At 37.9% G+C, this 24094-nt stretch overlaps 1 protein-coding gene across 13 annotated transcripts in view; it reads right to left on the reverse strand.

Moving 5' to 3' along the window:
* The window catches only part of MITF (melanocyte inducing transcription factor), a 217014-nt gene that overhangs the window by 84553 nt on the left and 108367 nt on the right, over window positions 1–24094 (reverse strand). For 7 of the 13 annotated variants that reach the window (XM_045861978.3, XM_054504638.2, XM_045861979.3 and 4 more), the window contains exon 2: window positions 3318–3567. In XM_045861978.3, the coding sequence (XP_045717934.1) occupies window positions 3318–3567 (250 nt within the window). Of the gene's footprint in view, window positions 1–3317; window positions 3568–14721; window positions 14807–24094 lie in introns of all 13 variants that reach the window. The other 6 variants (XM_045861982.3, XM_064593765.1, XM_064593766.1 and 3 more) reach the window with 2 other exon arrangements.

The raw sequence follows: 24094 nt of genomic DNA on the forward strand, positions 1-24094 counted from the left end.
GTCTACCCCTGGTTCCTCTGCTTTTGTTTGAAAGAAGCTGGATCAAACTGCAAAGCTAAGGTGTGCATGACTCCCATGTCAACAAAACCCACCTATGGAAGAAACTGCTTCCATTAATGGTTCTTAATGGCTTTTTTGTTAGTTCATAATTTGAAATACGAGGTGTGTTCACTACGACGAATAATGCATTATGTACGCTAAGTGTTGGTTAATTTATGATAAAGAAGCATCCTTAAATTATAATACCCGGTTGAGTCGGCTTGTTCTTAAGAAATCCAGACGATATATCTAATACTTAAATATACAGCAGTAAGACATCAGTCCATATTATCCACCATGAAAGTCAATAATAAGAATAAAGCCACAAGGTATTAAAGAAATACAGAAACAAGAAGCTAATCCTACAAAGCTTCGTGAATTTACAGACTAAACGGTGAAAACGTGAGGAATAAGTAGTAATGCGAATTTCCAACCTCTAATCTGAATTCCAAAGACTGGACCTAAGTTTACAGGAAACTGTCAACAATTTTTAAACATGCTTTATAAAGCTCTTTTTTTTTTAAAGCCTAACTCTGCCAAAAAAAGGAATTAACCTGAAAACATGAAGTTAGCTTTTCAAAAATCATTCAACCCACTGATAGTAAAATGTTGGTAATGAGTTTGCGTGTGTGATCTTCCATCAAGTTCTCGAAAACCAGTAGGAGATGGGGAGATTTAACCAGGATTCTCTAGCACTTGCTACCACATCTGACTGTACACATCGACCTCCACTGAGAAGCAGGTATGTTCTGTTTTAGCAATTTAAATCTTCAAAAATTAAATGAAGAATTTACTGAGGCTACACTCTGAAAAAAAATGTTCAACATAATCTATCATAATGCACTTAATTACTATACTTGCTATTACTCATTCCTTGAAAATGTATATTCATAAAAAAACGGTCCAAGATTGAGCAAATTAACTGTTTTTACTATTAACTTTAACTACGATTTAACTTTACAAAATTACGCTTATGATTTAAAAACCATAAAAGGGAAAAGAAAAAAAAAAGACATTTCTCTCACTTACCTTTCTATAGTAAGTCTTTCATAATACTATTTTCATATATAAAAGTTTTGAAAATATGTAAACTATTTTTAAGTACCAAATCCTTAAGTATCTGGAGCCATCCCTTACATACTACTCTCCCCCAAAATATTATTTGAATTACTTAGAATGTCATTTTATAGGAAATTACATATTTTTATTTGGTCTTTTATCAAAGGGCGCTACAATTTGTCTAGACAGCTATCAAACCCGTCCGCATTGCTATGCAAACTATACTTTTTTTTTATATGACATACTTCACTACTTTATATACTGAAGTATAAAAATGCGCAAGTTAATAAACTATATTCAGCTTGAAATACAGATTTACCAATTGCTCATTTTTAGTTAGACTGGGACTTCTATTTCTAATAATTTATTTGTGCTTTAACTTGGGACATTTTTCTGTGATACCTAAATTGAAGGTTGTAGCTCCAGCCACTGTTACCAGGACACAGCAACATATAAGGAAAAATGGGTGTATTATTCAAACCACATAGTACAAGTTTTCATTCTAAGCATTTTCAAAATAACATTTTTTTAAGTAATAAAAACATTTAGGAATGATATCCATTTTAAGATGATACAGAAATGGTATTTCAACGCATTTGCATACGGGTGATTTCCACACCATCACATGTAATTGCCTTTACTGAAATACTGATTGCAATTAATATACTTTAATACAATATGAAACATTACCTTTGAATTGGACACAAATCACTACTAGCACAAATCCATGTCATCTCTTCTACAATGTATCCTTCAGATTTAAAAAGTAGACTATTATGGTGAATAAAACAGACATATTTCTCCACATTTTATTATAATTTAATTCATATAACTTTAAATTCATCTAACTTTAAAAGGCATAGACAAAACAACTGTGATTCCTGTGAACACCAAAAAACTTGGTTTTTGTCAATTTTCACCCAAGCAGAATGGAAAGATTTAATGTATAATCTATTCCCAAAAGAAAACTTGCCTTTATGGGGGCGGAGGGGAGGGGGAAAAAAATATCCACTAATTGTGGCAATATCTAGAACTTCAATCACATCAGAGTAATAGTATATGCTAAACTGTTTGGATCTTTTTTGCCCTCACCAAATTTCTGCTTGTTTTTTCATGAAAGAGCTTCTTCATTTCATCACTACATCTTAAAAGAGTCTATGCAAATAAAAAACAACTGACTTTAAATTTGTTTTTCAAGAATCTTTCCCACTTCCTGGTAAGAATCATATATTGCTTCCAGTTAGAACACATCATCCCTCTATTTACTTTAATTGTAAACTTTAAATAGTGGGAGATGTTTTTATCTGAGCACACGAATGAATGCAAAGACCAACAATGAATCACCAGTGTGTAAAGTTCACATTGTTTAATGAACACTAACACTTGGGACTCTTTCAAATGAATCAATTAGGTGAATGGGTTAAAAAAAGGTTCTTTTAAGCAAGGAAGTTCCCTTACTTGCCCTTTTAGCTTTCCTTGCCTCAGTCATATTGAAGAGTTGGAATGTTTATCTTTAAACAAGGAGTATGTCCAATGTGATGTGGAGGACACACGTGTGAGATGGAATTCTATTCTTAGACTTGTTACAGTTTTCCCCAGTAATTAGGAAGCTATATGTCCATGATAGAATGATGCTAACAAGCTCCTGCAGTTTCTACTCTAGCAAGAAGAAATCAAAGAGCCCCCGAACAGACCACTTCAGTTAAAGGATGATGCATTTCGGTTATTAAAGTGAAGAAAGCTCTCCTATAGTTTTATCCCAGAAGGGACTTTCTAAAATGGTCAGATCCTAGAGCCAAGATTGCTTACTAAATAAAGAAGAAAATTAAAAGGATCACCATGGAACATTTGGAGGTGGGGGAAAAAAATACATTAAGTTATTAGAAGAGATTCATTTCAGGTAACTTGTACATTTTGAAACTTTCCCAAAGGGAAAATATGGAAAGATATCATCACACCAGACGCCTATTCCTACCTGCTATTTCTCGTGGAACATCAACACTCTTCCCCCATTTAGTGAGGGCTACTACTCCATTACTTTGCGCCCTTCTTTGAACATGCAAAGCCATGTAGCATCAGGAGAGTTGGCACCGACAAGACAAATAGGATTCAGACGGGTTAATCTGACCAAAAACACATCGAGATAAATAAAACACCTAGGAAATGGAAAATGTCGGTCTGGAAGAGGGCTTGGCCCCGCCAACAAGAGCGACACGTACCTTAAGGACTTCCATCGGCACCTGGGTGGCAGAGGGAAGGGTGGTGGGCACGCTGACGTTTATGGCTGGGGTCGGACTCACAGGCACTCTCTGCTGCATGAACTGGGCGGCCTGCAGCTTCTGTTGCTGCTCCCTTCGCTCCTGCTCCTGCATTTGCTCACGCATGAGTTGCTGGCGTAGCAAGATGCGTGATGTCATACTGGAGGAGCTTATCGGAGGCTTGGAGGCCCCAGGATGCTCCTCGGAACTGCTGTGGGAAAACCAAAAAAAAAAAAAAAAAAAGGCACAACATTTAGTTTCCTAATGAGACCTCTCGTCTGCATTTTGGGGGGTATCCTAAATTGCACCCAACTATGAAATGAGCCTGTGTGACTATAATCAAGTCGCAGAATGGTACTCCACGTAATTGAAAATCAAGAGGTGACAGGATTTAAGTCATTAGGAGTTGAATTAAAATAAGTCAGCTTGATTGCATCTAGGCATTTTTATCATGTGGCTTAATTTTTTTTTTTTTAACATTTTATACCACATACTACTCATCACCACCAAATATAGCGCCGCCATATGAAGTGCCAAGAAGCAGTGCGTCTTAATGGCACCCAGATTTCCACATTTAAAAATAAATTGCTTGATTTGCTTTTTCATAACTGAATCTAACCAAATAACTACTCCTACATGTTATCTAAATTCCTTGAAGATGTCTAAGATGTTTACTAACGCGGAATAATTTAAAGAAAAGGTGAACTTTGTCATGGGGAAATTCTGCGAGGATATGGGAAGTAAAAACCATTAATGAAAGAAGCATTTGGACCAGAATGTTAACACGGGGCTCAACTTCAGGCTTCGGGAAGGGGGCAGAGGACGAGCTGGTTTGACAACGCAATTCTCCTTCTGGTTTTCTTTGTATGGTCTTTTCTCTTGATTCATCTTGGCAAGCTCTCTCCTACACGTGTCTGCGAGATCCCCATGCGGCCTACTTCTAATGGTTTTGGTGCTCGCTCTATCCAAAATTACAGAAAAAGCTTAAACACTAGTCCTAAGTTAGGACGAAAAGACTTCCTAATTTTCCTAAATATGGATTGCGACTGCTTATCTTGCCAGCTCTACAGCACCAACAAGTTATTCAACCTCCCTCTGCCTTAGTTACCTTATCCGGGAAAGAGGGATAATAATAGTTTTTTCCACATTTACTCATTTATCAAGGAGAAGGGGTTTAAAAACTTCTGTTACATTCCTTACATTTTGTGGCCCTACCTCTTTGGGATTTTGTGAGGATTAAATAAAATAATGCACATAAATTGCCTAGTACAATGAGTCATGTAGTACTACCTCAATAAAGGTTTGTTGTTGCTATTATTATTAGCTAGAATTTTTCGTTATTTATTTCCAGCAATATGGTTTTCTTTAAAAAAAAAAAAAAAATCTCTGTTTAGAGCAAACAGTGCAAAACCTTTTAGTACCTGGAAACAGAAAAGCAGTAACATTTGAGAAAATGTTCACTCTCAAGGAAGTCACTCATCAAGGGAAATATATGAAGCTTTAGCTTCCTTCCTTGAGTATAAACCCCAGTACTGTCTTTACCTTCCAACGAAAGACAAAATAAAGCCTTTAAGCCATTGGCCATCCTTATGAACTCCTTAAAGACAGGAACCTTCAAACTCTGCAGGTAACAAAACATGCTAACAGATGAGGAGATGTTTGTGTCCCTCACATGGTTCCAGAAAACTACATGATAAAAATTACACCAGCAGTTAACTTAGTACTCACCACAGGAAATCAATTCAGGGAATTATGATAGGATCATACAATGCAATACTATGCAGCCATTCAAAGTGCTGAAGAAATATATTTATGGTTGGAATTGAATCTACACAATATAATAAACTTAGAAATGCCAGCTGCAAAAAAAAAAAAGTGTTCGAGGTATGACCTAATTAAAAAAAAAAAATGTTCGCTACCAGAACAAGTGTCCTGATAATGCTAGTCTGAACCATTGCTGGCACAGTTACATATTACAAAAAGCACAAGAAAAACAACATTATCAAAAAGCTGTAATACTGTTCAGACAATCTGACTCAGAAATTTCATCGATGGACAGTTTTCCTAAAAACATAACTCAGAAATGTGGAAAACCTGATACTGCAAAGCTATTTACAAATTGCAAAATATTCTGAACCACCTAAATTTCCTCCCTAATATGAGAATGACTACATAAATTATTAGGGGAGATACTGGTCAAAAGGCACAAACTTTTAGTTTATGAGATCAGGTTCTAGGGATCCAATGTTCATCATGGCGACTACAGTAATAAAACTTATTGTACACTTGAAATTTGCTGCAAGAGTAGATCTCAAGTGTTCTCATAGCAAAAAAAAAAAAAAAGAGAAAGAAAGAAACAGAAAAGAAATAGCAACTACATGATGGACGTGTTAATTAGTTTGACTGTAATCACTTCACAATGTATACATATATCAAATCATCACGTTATACACCTTAAATACATAAAACTTTTGTCAATTGTGCCTCAATAAAACTGGGGAAAAAATAAAGCCATTTAAAAGATTTAAGCATAAAATTGGTTTTAAAAAAGTAAGTTGTAATACATGAATTTGACAACATACTACTTTTTAAAAAAACTGCACAACTACAAAGTGAGAAAACTGTATAATAAGAATAAAATAAAAAGTAGCAATCAAAAGTGTATTTATGTTTTAATTTAAAATAAGTAAGGTGTGGGTATGTATGTACACAAATACACATGCCTAGTAGGGACTGTATCAAGGTGATCTTAGCTGTCAGATGTAGAGTGGAATTAGAGGTTAATTTCTTTATTTTTTTTAGTTTTTCCCCCTAAATTATAATAAAGCCAAAATATTTTTTTTCAATGGCAGAATATATGTCTCTAATTTAAGAACATGAACTGATTTACAAACATGAAGGAATGACTTGGTAATCAAAGTCACCCTTCGCCTGGAGAAAAAGAGAGAGGGTCCATCACAGACTGTATTTTGACCGTAGGAAGGGAAAGTGCTGAGAGTATCCAGTGCCTTGGTTCTCGTGGACGACTTCAGCATTCCAGAAGACTTAAACCCTCTGTCCTTTACAGTTTCCTACAGACACGCACAGACGGAACAATGTGAATACCCTGCTTCTTATTTTAATATCATGCACTCATCCACATGGTAAGAACACCTAGACGTTACTCAAAATAATCTATTCACCAGGTAAGGCTCTACTTAGAAGAACGTAAAAAGCAAATGTATTTTCCCACTTTTGAGTGTGTGTTCAAAGCTCAAATGTAGCTTCTTGAACGAAGAAAGGAAGCGGGGGGGGCGGGGCGGGGAGCAGCTCTTAAAAAATAAATAAATAAATAACGGGTCTTACTATTCAAAGCCTGTCAGGTTAAAACATTCCCAGAGAGACTGATCCTTTTGATAAAAACAGGAGCAAACCTTTGTGCTGTAGCAAATGCAGCTGTGGAATAATCGCACTAATTAGCTGCTCAAGACAAGCCATTGGCTGTGATACTGGGGGAAAAAATCCTTTCAATTAACAGTAAAGCATTCTTGAGACATCTTAAATTAAAATTACCAGTTATCAACCACACTAAGGCTTCAGACTTTAAGTTCACAATGATATCATTTAAAGCATTTGCTGAGATAGCCTATCAGAAAAAAATATGCATATTTATACAGTATGCCCCTATAAATAAATTGAAACTCCCATAAAGAAATGTAGCAGAGCTCAGCTAATTGAAATTATTTTAATAAATCTTCTAAAAAAAATGCAAAAGGAAGACTGCAGTCACTTTGCACACACTCCCTGCAGGGTCTCTCTACATTGTTAAAGACGACTCCCAGATCCTCAGCTTTACTTGACAGTTTTTAAAGACCCCTATCTCTTAGAAATAATTGAATCTGCAATTATAGACAAAAATGAAGATATCTACCCTTCAAAGTGTGAGCAGGACAAAGGAGCATCAGGTTTTAAACTGAAAGTTGTGGTTTATGTGAGAACATTACGTGTGGCTACAAAAGCTTATGTGTAAAATGAGGACCTGATGCTTTCGTCATTAAAGATAAGCAAGGAGAGTCGTCCAGATGAATTTAATTTTAAAAGCTAACCAAGCTCATCCGGGGCCCATGGAGCGCAATCTGCATTAGGTAATCCTAATTCTGTGAGTCTGATTCCTTTTAATCAGATTATGTAAAGGTCATTTATTCAACAACTACTCAGTGAGTGTTCTCTCTGTGCCAGGTGCTCGGGATACCTGGTTTCTAATCTCACACAGTTTAAAGCCATGGTCACAGACATTTTTCTGAGATGCCCTAAAATTAAGTCAGTTATCCAGATTATCTGAGTCTTAAATAGATCCACAAGGGAAGGTGTCTCTCTCACTGTAAGAAATCACCCTCTCAAAGCCAAGTGAAGGAAAGGCAAACGCTGTTACTACCAATTCCCTGGAGCACGGAAACCTGACACACAACTTCGCCGAGAGCTGCCAGTTTCTCAACGGGATTCAAGGAGGAAGGCCATCAACCGGACACAAGTTCTAGCTCAGTCACCGCTGAGCAGCCTGATCTTTAATGAGCCATTCAACCTCTCTGATCCTCTCCAGACCCCACCTCCCTAATGCACGGCTGTGACTGCGCTAATATTACCGACATTAAAGTCCCCAACACAGCAACTGTTAGATGGACACCAGGCAGCCACCCATGGGACCTGAGTTCCCACCTCCATGGCTGAACTTGTATTTTAACCTTCAAAGCCTCCCCCTTCTCTGGGATGGTGCAGGTACGTGGACATGTGTTCCAAAACATCTCATATATTCCTATATTCAAACAGTCAATTCCGTTGCTTTCATTAACCTCTTAAATACATCAGATATTCCATGAAATCCAAATGACATTGGCCCAGCCAAGATGCCTTCATCCTTGCCAGTGATGCCAATATCCCCTTAGTAGACCTTATGGTTCAGTTTGGCCTCCATATCATGGTCACCCAAGGTAGGAAACCGGATGTCAGTTGAAATGTAGTCTCTAGGCTGAAGGAGATGACACACTTTTTCCTGTGTTTCCTCTCTTCAGTTCCTCAGGCAGAGTCCAGCTCTGCCACTTACTAGCCTGTGACTGTGGCCAAGTCAGTCAATGCCTTTGAGCTTCAGTTTTCCTTATTTATAAAGACTGTTTAATACATCTGCCTGTCAACGTGGTGATGAGGATTAAAATCTATGATAGATGTAAACAAAATTAGCACGACTGGAACACAGTCCAGTAAACTGGAGCAGAGTTTAAAATTAATAGTAGAAGAAATAGTAAACCATGAACCTGCTACTTCTTTTTTGATGCAAAGAAGCAGTTTTGTGTAAGCGCGTATGCAAGTTTGGATGACAGCAGATTTATCTCTTAAGATAGGGAATCCCTATTTAATTCAGAGAACAGGACACAGTTTTGCAGGGGTGGAGGGAGATTATTTATCCTGCAATTGTCTCATGAGTTATAAAGTAAAAACCCTAGCATTTTTTTCTCCAGGGAAAATTAATCTTCATTATAATCATTAAGTTGATAGAGCTCAAAGCCTAGCATTTGCCTGCACTGGAGTATAATGTAATTATGTCCAGGAAAGCATGATGGCTGAGGTTCAAATACACAGTGGAGACACAGGAAGGCACACAGGTGAGAAAGCCAGGTCATAGATAGGTTAAGGCACAGAAGTTTCCAAATGCAAGAGTGGCTGCCACAAAATTAGCTGAGAACCCTGTTCCAGTCTCCATCCCTGGAAATTCAGATTTCAGGTAAGGTGAGGTTCAGGAATCAATATGTCTACAAAAATTGTGCAGCTGATTCTTATGCCTGACCATGTTCAGAAACTAATAGTGAAATACCTAAGGAGTTTAGTAGGGACTGGAACTCACATCTCTGATTCTTAGGTGAGAACACTTTCTTCCACATCTGAGGAAATTCATTCCATTCCCCACCTCCAGCAAGCCTGCCAAGAGCTCTGAAGTCTTTATTACTCTGATTTCAACATGTGGAATGGAATGAAATGGGGACTACTCACTCCTGCCAAATGGGCTATAAAACCAAACAAATAAAAACATCTGTCCAGAAAGTGCCAATGGATCTTTATGGTTACAAAACAACTATGTTATCCTAAGAAAAAGGAACCAAAAGGCTGGATTTGTAGAAACTGCCCCCAAATTAGTTTGTTCTGTCAGCAAAAAGAAATTCTTAAGAATCTATGAGTGCTTCCAAGTGCACAAATCACTGAAGTAAGAGTTGGTCAATGGATTTATCTTTTTAAATGACAGTCTGGGTATTCAATACTTCAGAATGACCAGCCTTTCCATTATCTTAACCTTCCCATTCCTTCTCAAGTAATCACTCTATAAACATAAGGATGACCTTTTTACCATGTACGGTAGAACCAAGCGCCAGTAAGAAAAGATATTGTTACTTGTACTTTAAAATGCCTAAGGAGGTGGTCACTCATGTACGTGTCAGAGTACTAGATTTTATAGTTCAGCTTCAAAAACTGAGATCTTCTGGACTTCTGTCATCACCAACTCTGGGTTTTACTGGTCAAGGGAAAAAAAAAAAAAAAAAAAAAAAAAAAACGAAAACCTGCCAAAATTTTTCGGTAACATTACCAGCTCAGACAATACATACTACAGGTTTCTGGCACAGAGAAAATAAAAAGGACTGCAAAGTACAGCTTGTCTTTCTCCTCTCCTTTCCTTCACCAAATATTTGGATGCTCCCCAAAAGCCAGGTTCTGCTAGATGTGAGGGAGATCATGGTGTCCTAAGTGGACAGCACTCCTGTGCTTTGAAGCTCTGACCTTCCATTGTACGAAAGGAGGAAAACATTCTAAAAGAATCACCACTAATCACATAGGTTAAAATCTGAAATCTTTACTTTTCAACACCTAAACCCGAATTCATTGGTAAAAACTGGAGACTCTGCATCTATTCAGGATTAATATTCTTGAAGCTGGACCTCCAACAGGTATCAGTAAGAATAATCTCAGTAATTGATTAGATCAAAATTAAAGAGAACCCTAATAAGACTCCCAGTATATCAATATTCTTCAAAGGAGGGTTCAAAAAATGATTTTCTGGGGCTCAGGAAGAAAAGATTAGAACATTTCTTTATATACATCTTATCCATCATTTTTATTTTCTATTTTTGTACATGTTGTATTATGTAATGTAATTATAATGTAATATAAAATAATGTGTATAACATATAAACATTACAAACATGTTTATAATTTACAAATAAAATAAAAATATGTGGAGAGAGTTTGCTTGAAAAAATTTAACTAGGAAGGATGATCAAAAATGTTCAAGAGGCCTCTGTAATATATGACCAATGTTCTTTCAGGCAATTTTCATCATGAGATTTTTTTTAAGTTGGTTATTTTCCCCACTCCCAGAGTTTCTCACTTCTATACACTCTAACTAGGGAGAATGTCAACTCTTACTGAAAGATGAAGTCGAATGATACGAGAATGCCATTTCCTCATTTTATGACCACAAATGTTCTCCATTTTCCACAGATGCCACTATGGGCTGGCATAATCTTAACACTCAATTCCCTTCAGGAAATTGCCTCTGAGAGCCAGGCCATCAAAAAGTTATAAAGGCGATAAAGTTAAGGTGGCCCCACACTCGAACTTTCTGTCTTTCATCTCAAGCTTCCTTCCACTAGACCACACTCTAGAATTCTTGCTTACTCTGTCCAACTATGGAATCCCATTCACACTTAGCTGCCATGTTTTAAAAAGCTCTGAAAAACTCATCCCCTATAAGGCACAAATAATTTATATGGCATGACATGATACTATACCTACAATGTTTCAAAATGAAGACTCTCTTGATGCATGTCTAGTACATAGCTACCGAGATGCAAAGGTTGCAAAACTGTGTGAAATGATGGCCTCTGGAGCAGCCTAGTATCCTGCCCCACTTCTTTGGTAAAGTACCCCGATTTCACCATGAGGGACCAGGCTCCTCACTTTCAGTGCATGAGGTTATGATGTGCTACTAACTCCAGACATAGAAACACAACCCAGGATTAGCCAATCAGCATATCCACCGAATGGGCTTGTGCCCCAAGATGGTCCAGTAAGAGGCAGCCCTGTGCCTTTGACTCCAACTACTGGGGTAAAAGAACTCTCCTTATGCAAAGATTTGGAAAGATGGTGGAATGTAAGTCTGGAATTTCCTGGGCCAACTGAAAAGAAAGCCAAACTAGGTGAAACAGTAATGGAAACTGAAAGAAGAAACAGAGGATGGAGAACAAGAAGGAGCCAGCATGTGGATGACATTGAGCATCTGAATCAAATGATCCTTGAAGCCCTGAAAACCCTGAACATTGGATACTGATTTGCAAAGACCAGTCAATCTCCATTTTTTATTAAGCCAGTTTGATGTGCCCTGGGATACAACAGTTGGTTTTTGTGACATCTTAGAAAATACCAGTCATTCTGAAAAAAATAAAATTTCGGTCTAAAATCTACAACTCAAACAATCCAATATTCATTTTCCTATTTTCTCCTCATTTTAGCTGGTACACTGCTACTCACAACATTTCCCAGATTTCCAGGAGCTAGGTTAGCTTCATGTCTAAGTTCTGCCATCATATCTCCTGGACTTTGGCTGTAATGGCTGGAGGTCCAGCAGCCACTCTGGACTGTAAGGATGAGGCCCAGACTTAAGAATGGAGCTGAAATGTGCATAGTCCTTCATGATCTGGTCTCCATGAGGACAGGATTTTTTTATGTTTTATTCACATATAGATTCCCCAGCACCTAGAGGACTACTTGGCACCTCGTAGGCTCAAATAAATACCTGTTCAATGAATAAATTTGATATCTCTATCCTAACAAATATCCCACCTCTATTAAAATCAGCTATTAGAATTTTATGTTGGAAGATCTTTCATCAAACCATTTGCTTGACTCATCCAGTGACAGAGAATACATTTTTCCAAAGAGCTCTGGGCTCTAGAGACCTACTATATTTCCTTAATTCTAAGACAAACTTTCCCTCTACATTTTAAGATTTCTCAATTCAGAATGGATTTTATAATCAATGTATATATTTAGTAGATCTTTTGCCCCAAATAATTGCCTTATAATTATAATCAATAGTGAACTGGATATAAGAACTATATTTGATAGACAAATACTGTGGCACTGGAGTAATTGCGGTCCCCAAAAGCTCAAATGAGTAACCGATGGAGTAATTCAGAAATGTGTGCATTGGGGAAGCCCACTCAATAAAAAGACAGAGGAAGAAACATCAAATCATTCAGTATCTTAATGAAAATCCACAGAGCATAATAACAGAGACGAGCATAAGCTCTGGAGCCAGAATACCTAAGGTCGAAAACCCGGCTCTATCATTTCTCAGTTATACAACATGGGCAGGATTCTTCACCTGCCCAAAGCTCAATTTTCTCATCTGCAAAATGCAAGTAGAAAAAAGCGCCTTTGTCATAGAGCAAGTATGGGAATTCAGTGTGTTAGTACAGGTAAGACACTTAGATTGGTGGCCGGCACACCATGAACAATAGGGAGAAGTTATATAACTACACTATGTTTTAATTCTTGATTTGGTATCCTCTGAGCATCGTCTTAATATCTCAAAACTAGTGAAAACTGACAAGTTATTTTCTAGGAAGCCAAAACTCTTAGAATGTTGCCTTCTGCTATGGTGTTCCTCTGCTTTCCTAGAGGAAAATACAAAAGAAACAATTAATTCACAGTGTGCACCCTCCCTAAAAGAACAGGCACAAAGAATTTAACAGGCAACAGCTCAGTGAACAGTTTTATCAAAGATGTGTGCTAAGAATTTCCTTCTGAGAGTTCAGAAGGGAAGCATGCTCCTATGGTGACTATTTTCTTTAACCAGAAAAAGAAATTCAAAATCAATTAAGCAAAAGTAGTTCAAATTAAGAATTAACTCCGGTGTAAATTCAAGGGTGATATCACTACTGTCCTTAGGCTGCATCAGAGTGGCATGTTTTATCCACTCATGCCATCCACTAATTTGCATAAAATTAATATTTAAAAAATTAGTAAGTTGCACAGTACATTCTTGGGTGTGAATCACACAGAGCAGCCATCATCTCCTTAACTATTATCTGATTTGCAAAGCAGAAATTTATAACGTTTCTAGGATAATGACATTTTGAATACATAATTAAAATACATAAACTGTGTTCATAAAATGCTCTATCATTTCAGAGAGGTAAGTAATTAAACTGTTTTAATGACCTATAGAATGAAAACAGTATCAATGAAAACAAAATACTGCCAAAATAGCGCAAGAAATTAGAAATCATTTTAAAAGCTACTCTGAGAACTTCTAAAGATGTACCTACTGAACATTATGAACTTCAACCGCACTTCAATTTGTGGAGATTTATTTTTTAAGAATCAAATTCTAAAAATAGTTCTGCTACATTTAGTATTTTTCCATTATTCTTGCCGTCTTTAAACACACCTTCACAAGCTGCTGAACATAATGCTTTTCTGACTTAATCAGAACCTCTCTCATGACCCAGGAACGTTCAGTAAATAATTATTAAGCTCCAGAAGTGGCTTTTGCATAAGCTGATTTGCTTGAATGCGTATTCAACTGAGGGACATAGCTTTTAGTATTGTTTCCAAATCTTATCACCTAACACTGAAAGTAAATGTTAAGGGGGGGGGGCGGGGTGCATGCTATCATCTACTTAGTCTTTCTCTTTTTTAGTATTTCTTTGAAACTGCCCATCTCAGACTTGTTCTACATTGATATGCCAGGCAGATGATTCTGATATTTGGATGTTTTGTTTTCCTCTCAAAGAGAAAAAAAAAATCAATATACAGAAATGCAAACGAGATATTTATAAATGCAACTGCTACTATTCCACAGTCAGGTAAAAAAGAGAGAGAGAGCAAAAAATCCAAAGTGTTTGCAATAGGACAATTTTGACAAATGTTACTGCTAAGCACACTCGTTTTCCTGAAGAAAATCCTTTTTTACTCATGACGAAGCTGAGCTGCGATCTACCCCATAATCATAAATCAAGCTCTGTTCTCAGATTTTTCAAGCGGTCACTTTTTTGGCATTATTAATTTAAGACCGACATTCAATTTTAAACAAGAAGACAAAGCTAATGGGCCAGCATTTCGATTACCCCCAACAAATTAGTTGTTATCCTTGTCATAGCCACATACTAGAGGCTACAGCTGAAGCTGATTAAAGCCACAGTCACAAAGTAACAGTTCCAGTATTTTTAACTCCCAATAAAACCTTCCCGTTCTCTATCCTCCCCCTTTAAAAAAAAAAAAAAAAAATCGCTCCTGTTAAGAGGTCCCGGGATTATTTCCAGAATAAAACTTCACTTACAGATATAGGCTTTCAAAGGAGCAAGGCATGAACATCTGAACTCTAAGCGTCTCCATCTTTTTTCCTTTAAGGTGTTCTGCAAGCCCTTGGCGAAGAGTGAAAGTCAAAGTTAGTTCTGGCACTGGCTGTGTCACTAGGGGTGGCTCCTGATAAGGCCCTGGAAACTCCAATCCAAACACAGCTCGTGCTAGAACGGTGCCTGGTGTCTGTCTGCAACAGCAGACCTGTTTAATCCAGTACCTACTGTACCTGCAGGACAAAACTGCTGCCTCACCCTGCACAGGGGGTGAGGCAGGGACCCAGGCAGGCCTGCAATTTGCCCCCGCAGCCAGGCGAGCACCTCGGGATGCTCACTTAGCCTTCCCCAGCACAGATACTGGTGGAGGCTGGCAGCGGCTGCACCTTGGTAGAGAACTTGAAAGGGAGGTAATTTCACATCCCGGTGAATTTTTAACATTTAATACAGTCCCAGAATCTAGGAGGGCTGTGGGATTGCTTTTGTGTCCCTTCTCAGTTTGGGCGATCTCAGACATTTTTAGAACTGCAGCTGATAATTGGACATGCTCTCCTGCTGGCAGGCTAGAGAGCCAGAGAGCATTCCTCACTCTTGGACCCCAAGAATCTGAGGGCTGTCCCTGCCCCCTCCTGCTGGGAGCCAAATGCAAGCTGCTTCTAACTGTGGGCACCATCTTTTGGGATGTACACATCTTTAGGCCGCATATCTGTGTATTCTTAGACTGTCACCCAATTAATTCTGGACACCCTGGTGTACAAGAAGAAAAAAAATAACAACACATGTTCTCCAACAACACTTTAAAATTCCAACATGACAACATCAATATTATCAAATATTGATGGAGCTCCTACAGACTCAGCACGCCAAAGATGTCCTGTAGAGCTATGAAAATATGTATGTTTCTCTTTACACATCATTCAAAGGTCAGAACAAAGACATGTGACATGGGCTAGCTGTGTGCCCGGGACAACTGACTTCACTTCTCTGTGCCTAAGAGTTTATCTCCAAAGTAAATGATTGGAAAATAATGCAGTCTTGACAAGCCATACTCAAACTCGAATTCCATGATGTAATGAAATTATCTTTGTCTTAACTTCCCTTTAATAATAGGAAATCTCTAGCCAGGAGCCTCAGGCAAACTATTTAGTCTTTTTAGTCTTTGTTCATGTGTTCATTCATTCATTCATTCTTTTGTTTAATAAATATTTATGGGACACCTACTATGTCCCAGGCATTGGTAAACTCTTGGAGTTTACGGACTAGTGGGACACACATATTAAATAATCACACAAACAGATAATGATACAAGTAATAACTGCTATGGGGAGCTAGAAAGGCTTAGAATGTAAGGGTCAGAAAAGACTTCTCTCAGGCAGGGACCTCTGCACTGAGGTCTGAGCAGGGTCACCAGTTGGGGGGAAGGAGAACATGGAAGAACAGTCTTCTGAGCAGTGGTAACAATATATACATGCAAGAATCCTGAGGTGGGAATTAGAAGAATGGCTGGAGGATGGAGAAGGAGGGAAAAAGGTGGTGTCCATGAGACCAAAGCAGTGACCAGAGCCAGACCACACAGGATGTGGTAAGCCAGGAAGAAAGAGGTGATTTTGATTCAAGGTGAGCAGGAAACCATTGACAGGCTGTATATGCAGGAGAACAAAGGGCTCAGATTTGAATTTTTAGGAAGTTCCCCCTAGCTGCTGTTTTGAGACTCAGATAAAGGAGGGCTAAGATTGGCTACTGCAATGGTCCTGGTAGGAGGTAATGACAGTTCATGGAGGGTGGGGAGCACTGACGATACAAAGGGTGAAGAGAAGTGCAGAAAAGTGAACAGAGTACTGGCAAAACTAAAGACCAATAAATAGAAAGACTAGGGGTAGCGTAGGGAATACAGGTCCCTAATGCAATAATTGTATACATTAACTAGAGTTACTGAGCACTTCCTACACACCAGGTATTGTTCTGGGTAGGGGAGTAAAGAGATGACTAAGATGCTATACTATTCCCTTTACTAACCTACCCAACCTCTCTTCTCCTGTCTCTGTCACAAAATGGCATAAAAATAAAGAACACAGGTTCTGGTGTCAACTTATCCAGGCTGAAATTCCACCACTTACTAATTCTGTGACCTTGTGCAAATTTACCAAACTTTCTGTGCCCCAGATTCTTCACCTGAAAGGGAAATGATAAGTGCCTATCCCATATGTTACCGTTAGAACTGAAGGAGATACTATAGTGATGTGTTTGGCATAGTCTCTGGCATAGAGTAAGCTCTCAATTAAAAAACAGCTCTTATGGTTATGACTCTGGTTAGGGCTGTTATCCTTGATTCACACTGACTGATCTAGAGAACCAAGGGAAATAGGACAGAGTGGGAAAAAAAAATAGAGAAAGTAAAGGAGGAATGACCATAAGAAATGACCATATCAGGACCTTTAAGGGATTATCTCTTAAAAGACTGAACTGGACTCTGTCTCACTTTGGGCACTATTTGAAATTGCATTAAGTTACAAGGTACCGGGTAAGTTTTAGAACTGAAACCCTGATTTATTACGTGCTTACACACAGGGAAAATCTGTACCCTCCATGGGCTCTCAAGTATTGACCATGAAACCAATGGTATCAATTCCAGCCATTCCAGCAGGGACACAAAGTGGTGCCAAATGATCCCCTGGCATGTTCAGCCAATGACATCGCCTGACCTTTCCTCCCAGATAATCCACCACCCTAAGAAGGCTGTCCATTGACTGTTTACATAAGTGTTTAAATAAAATTGCTTTTAAGGGGCATGTGTTCAACTATTCATGATACTTTAGAAAGATCTATATTAGACCAGTGTTCTTGGAAAATCTTTTTTGCCACAGCAATCAAATACCCACCAGCCAATGGAGTAAAGCTTGACTGAAATGTGCATATATGCCACCATCTACAAAATTCATGAAACATTACATACATTCCCCTAAACTCAAATACTGGTCTGCTCAACACCAAAAATAAATAAAAATCTGATTAAAAAATGGGCAGAGGACCCAAATAAACATTTTTCCAAAGAAGACATCCAAGTGGCCAACAGACACATGAAAAGATGCTCAACATCATTCATCATCAGGAAAATGCAAATCAAAACCACAGTGAAATATCACCTTCACCTGTTGGAATGGCTAGCATCAAAAAGACAAGAAATGACAAGTACTGGCAAGAATGTGGGGGGAAAAAAGGAACCCTCATGCACTGTTGGTCGGAATATAAATCAGTGCAGCCACTATGGAAAACAGTACAGAGGTTCCTCAAAAACTTAAAAACAGAACAACCATATGATCCAGTAATTCCACTTCTGGTTATCTACCTGAAGAAAACAAAAACACTAATTCAAGAAGATACATGTATCCCTATGTTTACTGCACCATTACTTATGATAGGTAAAATATGAAACCCTAAGTGTCCAGTGAAAGATAAATGGCTAAAGATGTGAGATACACACACACACACACACACAATGGAATATTACTCAGCCATCAAAAATAATGAAATCTTGCCATTTGTGACAATATGGATGGACCTAGAGGGTATAGTGAAATTAGGCAAGAGAAAGACAAATACCATATAATTTCACTTATATGTGGGATCTAAAAAACAAGCGAACAAACAAACACAAAGAAACAGACTCATAAATACAAGGAAACAAACTGGTGATTGCCGGGGGGGTGGGGGGATGGCGGGGTGGGAGGATAGACAAAATAGATGAAGGGTATTAAACTTCCAGTTATAAAATAGATAAGGCATGGGTACAGAAAGTGCAGCATGGGGAATATAGTTGATAATACTGTAATAACTTTGTACAGTGACAGATAGTAACTAGACTTATCATGGTGAGCACTCTGTAATGTCTATTTGTCAATTCACTATGCTGTACATCTGAAACTAATATAATATTGTATGTCAACTATACTTCAACTAAAAATTTAAAAATAAAATAAAATACCAGTCCTCAAGCAGTGACCCAATTATTCAACCAGTGTCTAGGAGCAGTAGGAACCATGTCTGCTTGGTTCACCACTGTGTTCCTAGAACCTAGTGGAATAAACTGTTGGTAGTTGATGTTCAACAAATATTTTTACAATGAATTAATCTATAACATGAAAGTAACTCTCTTGTACACATCTGTATTATCCAGATGAGTATCCTAAGTGCATACACATATGTATATATATGTATACATATATATATGTTTATGTGTGTGTGTATATATATCCTAAATTTAAATAAGAACTTTCAAATGCAAGTAGAGGAAAAGGAAAAATAATACTTAAAGATAAAACACCAAATGCGGACTAAAAATATTACCTGTATTCTAATGCATTTCAAATCTTAATTACTACTGCTTGCCCCAAATCCAAGTGACAGCCAACTTTTTCTTTGGATACTAAATTTGGGCCTTTTGGAAGGAAAGGAATCTTTTGGAAGGAAAAATTCAATCACTATGCTGAATGGGTGAGAGAAGAGATAAGAGGTTTTACTTGTTATCCTGGCCAAAACTCGGCTGAAGAAAAGTAGACCATTACCACAGATTTCTCGTTTTATTTGGATATCAAATGTTTTATTGCCCCCCAAAGTGCACCATTTTCTTCTATCTTTTCTTTTGATAGTCATTGCTCTTTCCGGTCAACTTGCACAGCTCACTGGCCTAGTGACAGTTCATAGCTGAGGGCTTATGATGTGCCCCAGCACTATACTGATGCATGAACTACCTCCCACAGCCAATTTAGGAAGCATCTAACCACTCTTTAAATGTTTCATTATGATCCCAGCCAACAGTTCCCAAGCCTGTCCTCCTATCAGAAGCACCTGGGGACTCTTCTCCCCACCCTACTCCCTTAGAGTCAACTCAGGAACATTTAATGTCAAGGATCATGCCCCAAACAAATGACTGAATGAGACTCTCCAGGAGTATAGTTTGGAATTCTGTGTTTTTTAAAAGATTCTCATAAAAGTCTAACGTGAAGTCAGGTCTAGGAACCCCTAATATATAATGTATTATAATATATACAATTAAATATAATATATTCTATGTAAATCATCTAAAAGAGGCAGGAAAATACTCCAGAAGACAAGTGCTCTTTATTTGTTGAATAAAGAAGTCTCTACTTGTAGATTTTAATCCTTTAAAGCATCCACTTGGAATTACTATGGATATGCTTTGAATGTTCAGTGAAAGCCTTCTTATGAGGTAATTAAAGAATACCATGAACGTGACTATGAAACTCAAGAAATACTCTCAAGAGTAACAAACACACCCCCTCTTCTCCCCACATACCATTATGCTCCATCCTGGGAAAAGTCAGATGCACTGAGAGGCCCTGCAACACAAACACTGACTGACTGGCCCAGCACGTGAGAGGTGCCTTCTCGGCCTTGTGTGCCAGACCAAACTGAAGAAGCAAGGGGCTCTGCTTTTCAGGGGCCCACACCAAAGAAAGCCAAACTCCTATATACATGCCTATATCCTAAGACTGGGTGAAGAGGACATCGTCGGGCCCCCTCTCCCCCCTCCAAGTTACTCTCCCATGGCTGGCTGCTCCTCATCTTCCAGAGCAGGGCCTCACAGGGTTGACATTTTTCCCTCAGAGAGATCTTCCCTGCCCTCCCTACCTAAAGCAAAACACTCACTTCTGGTGGTTCGCTCTTCAAGCAAAGCAAAAGTTTGCTTCTTTCTTTCACAGCATTTAATCCAACTTACAATCATTTTATTTGTCTTTCGTCCTTGATGAAGGCAGGGTCCTTTGTATTTATTTTATTCTCAGTGCCCGGCATATAGTAAATGCTCGATAAATATTTGCTGGCTGGCTGGCTGGCTAGCTGGCTGGCTGGCTGGCAAGAAGGAAGGAAGGGAGGGAGGGAGGGAGGATGGACAGATGAGTGACAAAATGAAAAAAAGATCAGTAAGAAACGCCCTCCAAAGTACAATCTGACAGCATTTAATTAATTACGAAGGAAGAGTCAACAGGCATCAATGGGAAGCATAATTACATACTCTGGAAGCTTTTAGTTGCTGAACCCAACTGATCTTCATGAGTAAGTACTGGGATACAAAGTTACAAGAAAGTGGTCCAGCAGTTCTCATCTGAAACCCTCACAGCCTGACTAAAGGCCATTTTTGATGACTACCTATCTGCAGAAATACCTGTTCAGTACCATTCAATCACAATTATCTCTTATCATCCTGTTTCTATTTTCTTCTACTACCAAGAACAGATCTCCCTGTAAAAATGATGGTACAGCATCTTCTGAAAGCTCATTGTACCTGGCACACAAAGAAGCCTTTTCAGGTTGAAAAGGAAAAGCAGATGAGACCAAGATGACCCCAGGTAAACTTGATTTAGGCTCACTCTGACATTGTTGAAGAACGGTTAAGATGCTTATGCAAACATCCAAAGAGAAAAATTAATGCTTTTTAAGACTGTTTAGAAAAATCTGTCCTGAGAATAAAAATATAATAGACAAAGAGGCATCTCAAATGTTGCCTGGAATCAATTTTTAAGCAATTAATGAAGGGAGAAATCCATGAAATAATGGTTTGGCCTTTCATTTAATACAATAATCAATACAACAGATTAATTCCCTATCTTGAGCTTTCTGATATTATCTATATTAGGGTTCACTTCAAAAGAAATACTTGTTCCTGAATTAAAGGAGATATAGCGGCTGTTTCTTTGTTATCTGGGGTATTTTGCAATAAGCAGACCACAATCTATAAGACGGGCCAAGTTCGTGAGACAACACAAAGCTGGGGAGGCAAATACTGATGAGATTATGCCACTTTGATTGGCATTTCTTCAAATGAAAAACTTAGTAAACTGCAATTTACTTTCCTCTATCTAGGTAAATAAACAAGAGAAGATAAGGCTGTTGCCATTGTGGGGGTCCAAATTTACTTACAATGTGACTTCACGATAAATAAAATCTTCCACTTCAGGAGTTTAAAATCATGGTGTTTTTCTCTCACTTTAGTGGTTAATTCCTAACTCGTTTAAAAAGAAAAATGTGGCCTTCTCTTTTTTGTAGTCACTTTTTTTTTAAGTGATTAAAGAATGAAGAGCAAATAAGCACACAGGATGTCTTTGCCATCCTCTTAAGGGTGCTGATGACTGAAACAGGACCGTGTACCACTGTCTTCATCATCTAAGACTTTGGCTTCTTTCTTCTTCAAAGCAAGAGTCAAGATATTAAAATATTTTAAAGTAACATAATATTCAGCTATTAGAAATGGCCTCCACAGACCACCTGAGATGCTAAGGAAGGTGAATCCATCCTTCCCAAGGTTTCCTCTCTGAAAGAGGTACCTGGGCATCAACAACTCAAAGAACCACCTAAATCCTTTATGGTCTACAGAGAAGCTGAAAAGGGGGACAAAGATAAGAAGAAAGGGATGGATATTTTGTCAGCTAAACTTTCTAATCTATTCATGTAAATGTAATACTCGTATTCCAATAACTGAGCTGAAGGTAGAGACAGACTGCTTCTTGTGGACAATCATGCTATGGTGGAAGGTGGTATGGAAGTCAACAGAGTGAAGTATGGAAACTCCAGTTTGTACAAGATGTAGTAAGGACCCAGAAAAATGGTTTCTATCTGTGGGTGGCAAAACTCTTGAGAGGTCACTCTTCTATAAATGAATGAATAGTTGCTATGTCTCTCCTACGGATACAAACAGAACATTTTTCAATCGGAGACAACACAGTGTGGTGGTGCAATGTAGACAACACAGACACACACACAAACACACACAGAGACACACACACAGACACACACACACACACTGTGTTGATCTCAGTTTTCCCTAGGGCAAGTCATTTAATTTCTGAGTCTCAAAATTTGCATCTGTAAAATGGGGGCATGAATATTACCTGTTTGATAGATTAATGTGATGATGAAACGAGGTAAGGTATGAGAAATAGCACAGTGCCTGAAAACAATCACACTCAACCAAAATTCTGCAAGGAACAGGGATTCGATTTCAGAATACTGTAGGGAATGAGAAGTCAGCCTTTAGAGCCTCAAAAAACTTCAAGTTATGGCAAATAAAAGTTATTATTTAGAGGCAACAGTGAAGATGCTTTTGAAAATTGATATTTGAAGAGGTTATACAGATTCTAAATATTTTTAACTGTGAATAATATATTCGTAATGAATAACCAAAACTAAGATGTTGATAATCTGTAACTTTTGATAGTGGACAACTTACTGCCTTTTCAATGGTTGTCTTAGCTACAGGCAAAAATTTTAGCACAAGGAACCCTCTGCTCTGATTCAGTATGCCAATTATGTTTTTAACTTGTATTTTTACTATATAAATATACCCAGAATTCAAGCAGGAAATCATATATTTAAATAAGCAAAATTATAACAAATAGAACTTCTTTGTGTTCAATAGATCACCTTATGTTAAATTTGTTTTACTAGTCAAATTTCCTAAACTTCTAAAGCATCTCAGAACTGACTCTTATACTAATGACATCCTGTTTTGGTTACGCTGAGCAAACAGGATTTAAAATGAGAAAAATAATATTTGCACATAAATCCTTCCTGTCTGTTGATTAAATCCAATCAACCATAATAAACTCAGTACATATTAGCATTCTGTACCTAATTTACACCCTAGGGAGTCTTTCCTATAATCAAAGTGTATATTTATGTGGATAGTAAAATGCTAAGATAACCAATATTTTAAATTAATGGCCTGTGTAATTTCAAGTAATACTGCTATAAACTAACAAAAAGGAAAAAATTAAATATTTGCTTTAAAATAATTAAGTCATGTGTCCTTAAAAAAAGAAATAGTGCCAACAGAGCTACCTAATTTTAACATTTACTAAGTATTAATTACCTGCCAGGTATTACTGGCAAGGATGGCAAAGCAGATGCAGAGAATAATAAGCATTCCTATTCAGGATTATCTAGCTTCTAATATCAAATAACACTGGTTCATTTTTAAGAGATGTGGACGAAATCATGGGAAAAAAAAAAAGGAAAACTCAAAATATTCTCATTAAAACTCATTCCTTCTAACAGTTAGGGACCATGGGAACAAGCCCCAAGTGAAAAACATTACGCACCTGGGATACCTTCTGTGGGCTGTCCCCGTGAAACTACTTCTCTTACCAAGTGGAACCTGGATGCGGCCAAGGATGCGGCCCCATACACGAGCCAGACAACACTGAGGACCCCAGCTCCAAAAAGCATCAGTGAGCTGCCTGAGTTACCTGCCAATACTGACCAATCAGGACGGGACAATTCCAACCAATCAGGAGGAGGCACTTTTTTTTTTTTTTTAATGCCTTTACCTCACTAGCATAGTGG

Source organism: Mirounga angustirostris, unplaced genomic scaffold, assembly GCF_029215605.1.
Source record: "Mirounga angustirostris isolate CCGP_5_RB_7025 unplaced genomic scaffold, mMirAng1.0.hap1 SCAF_1, whole genome shotgun sequence".
In the NCBI taxonomy this organism is placed as follows: Eukaryota; Metazoa; Chordata; class Mammalia; order Carnivora; family Phocidae; genus Mirounga; species Mirounga angustirostris.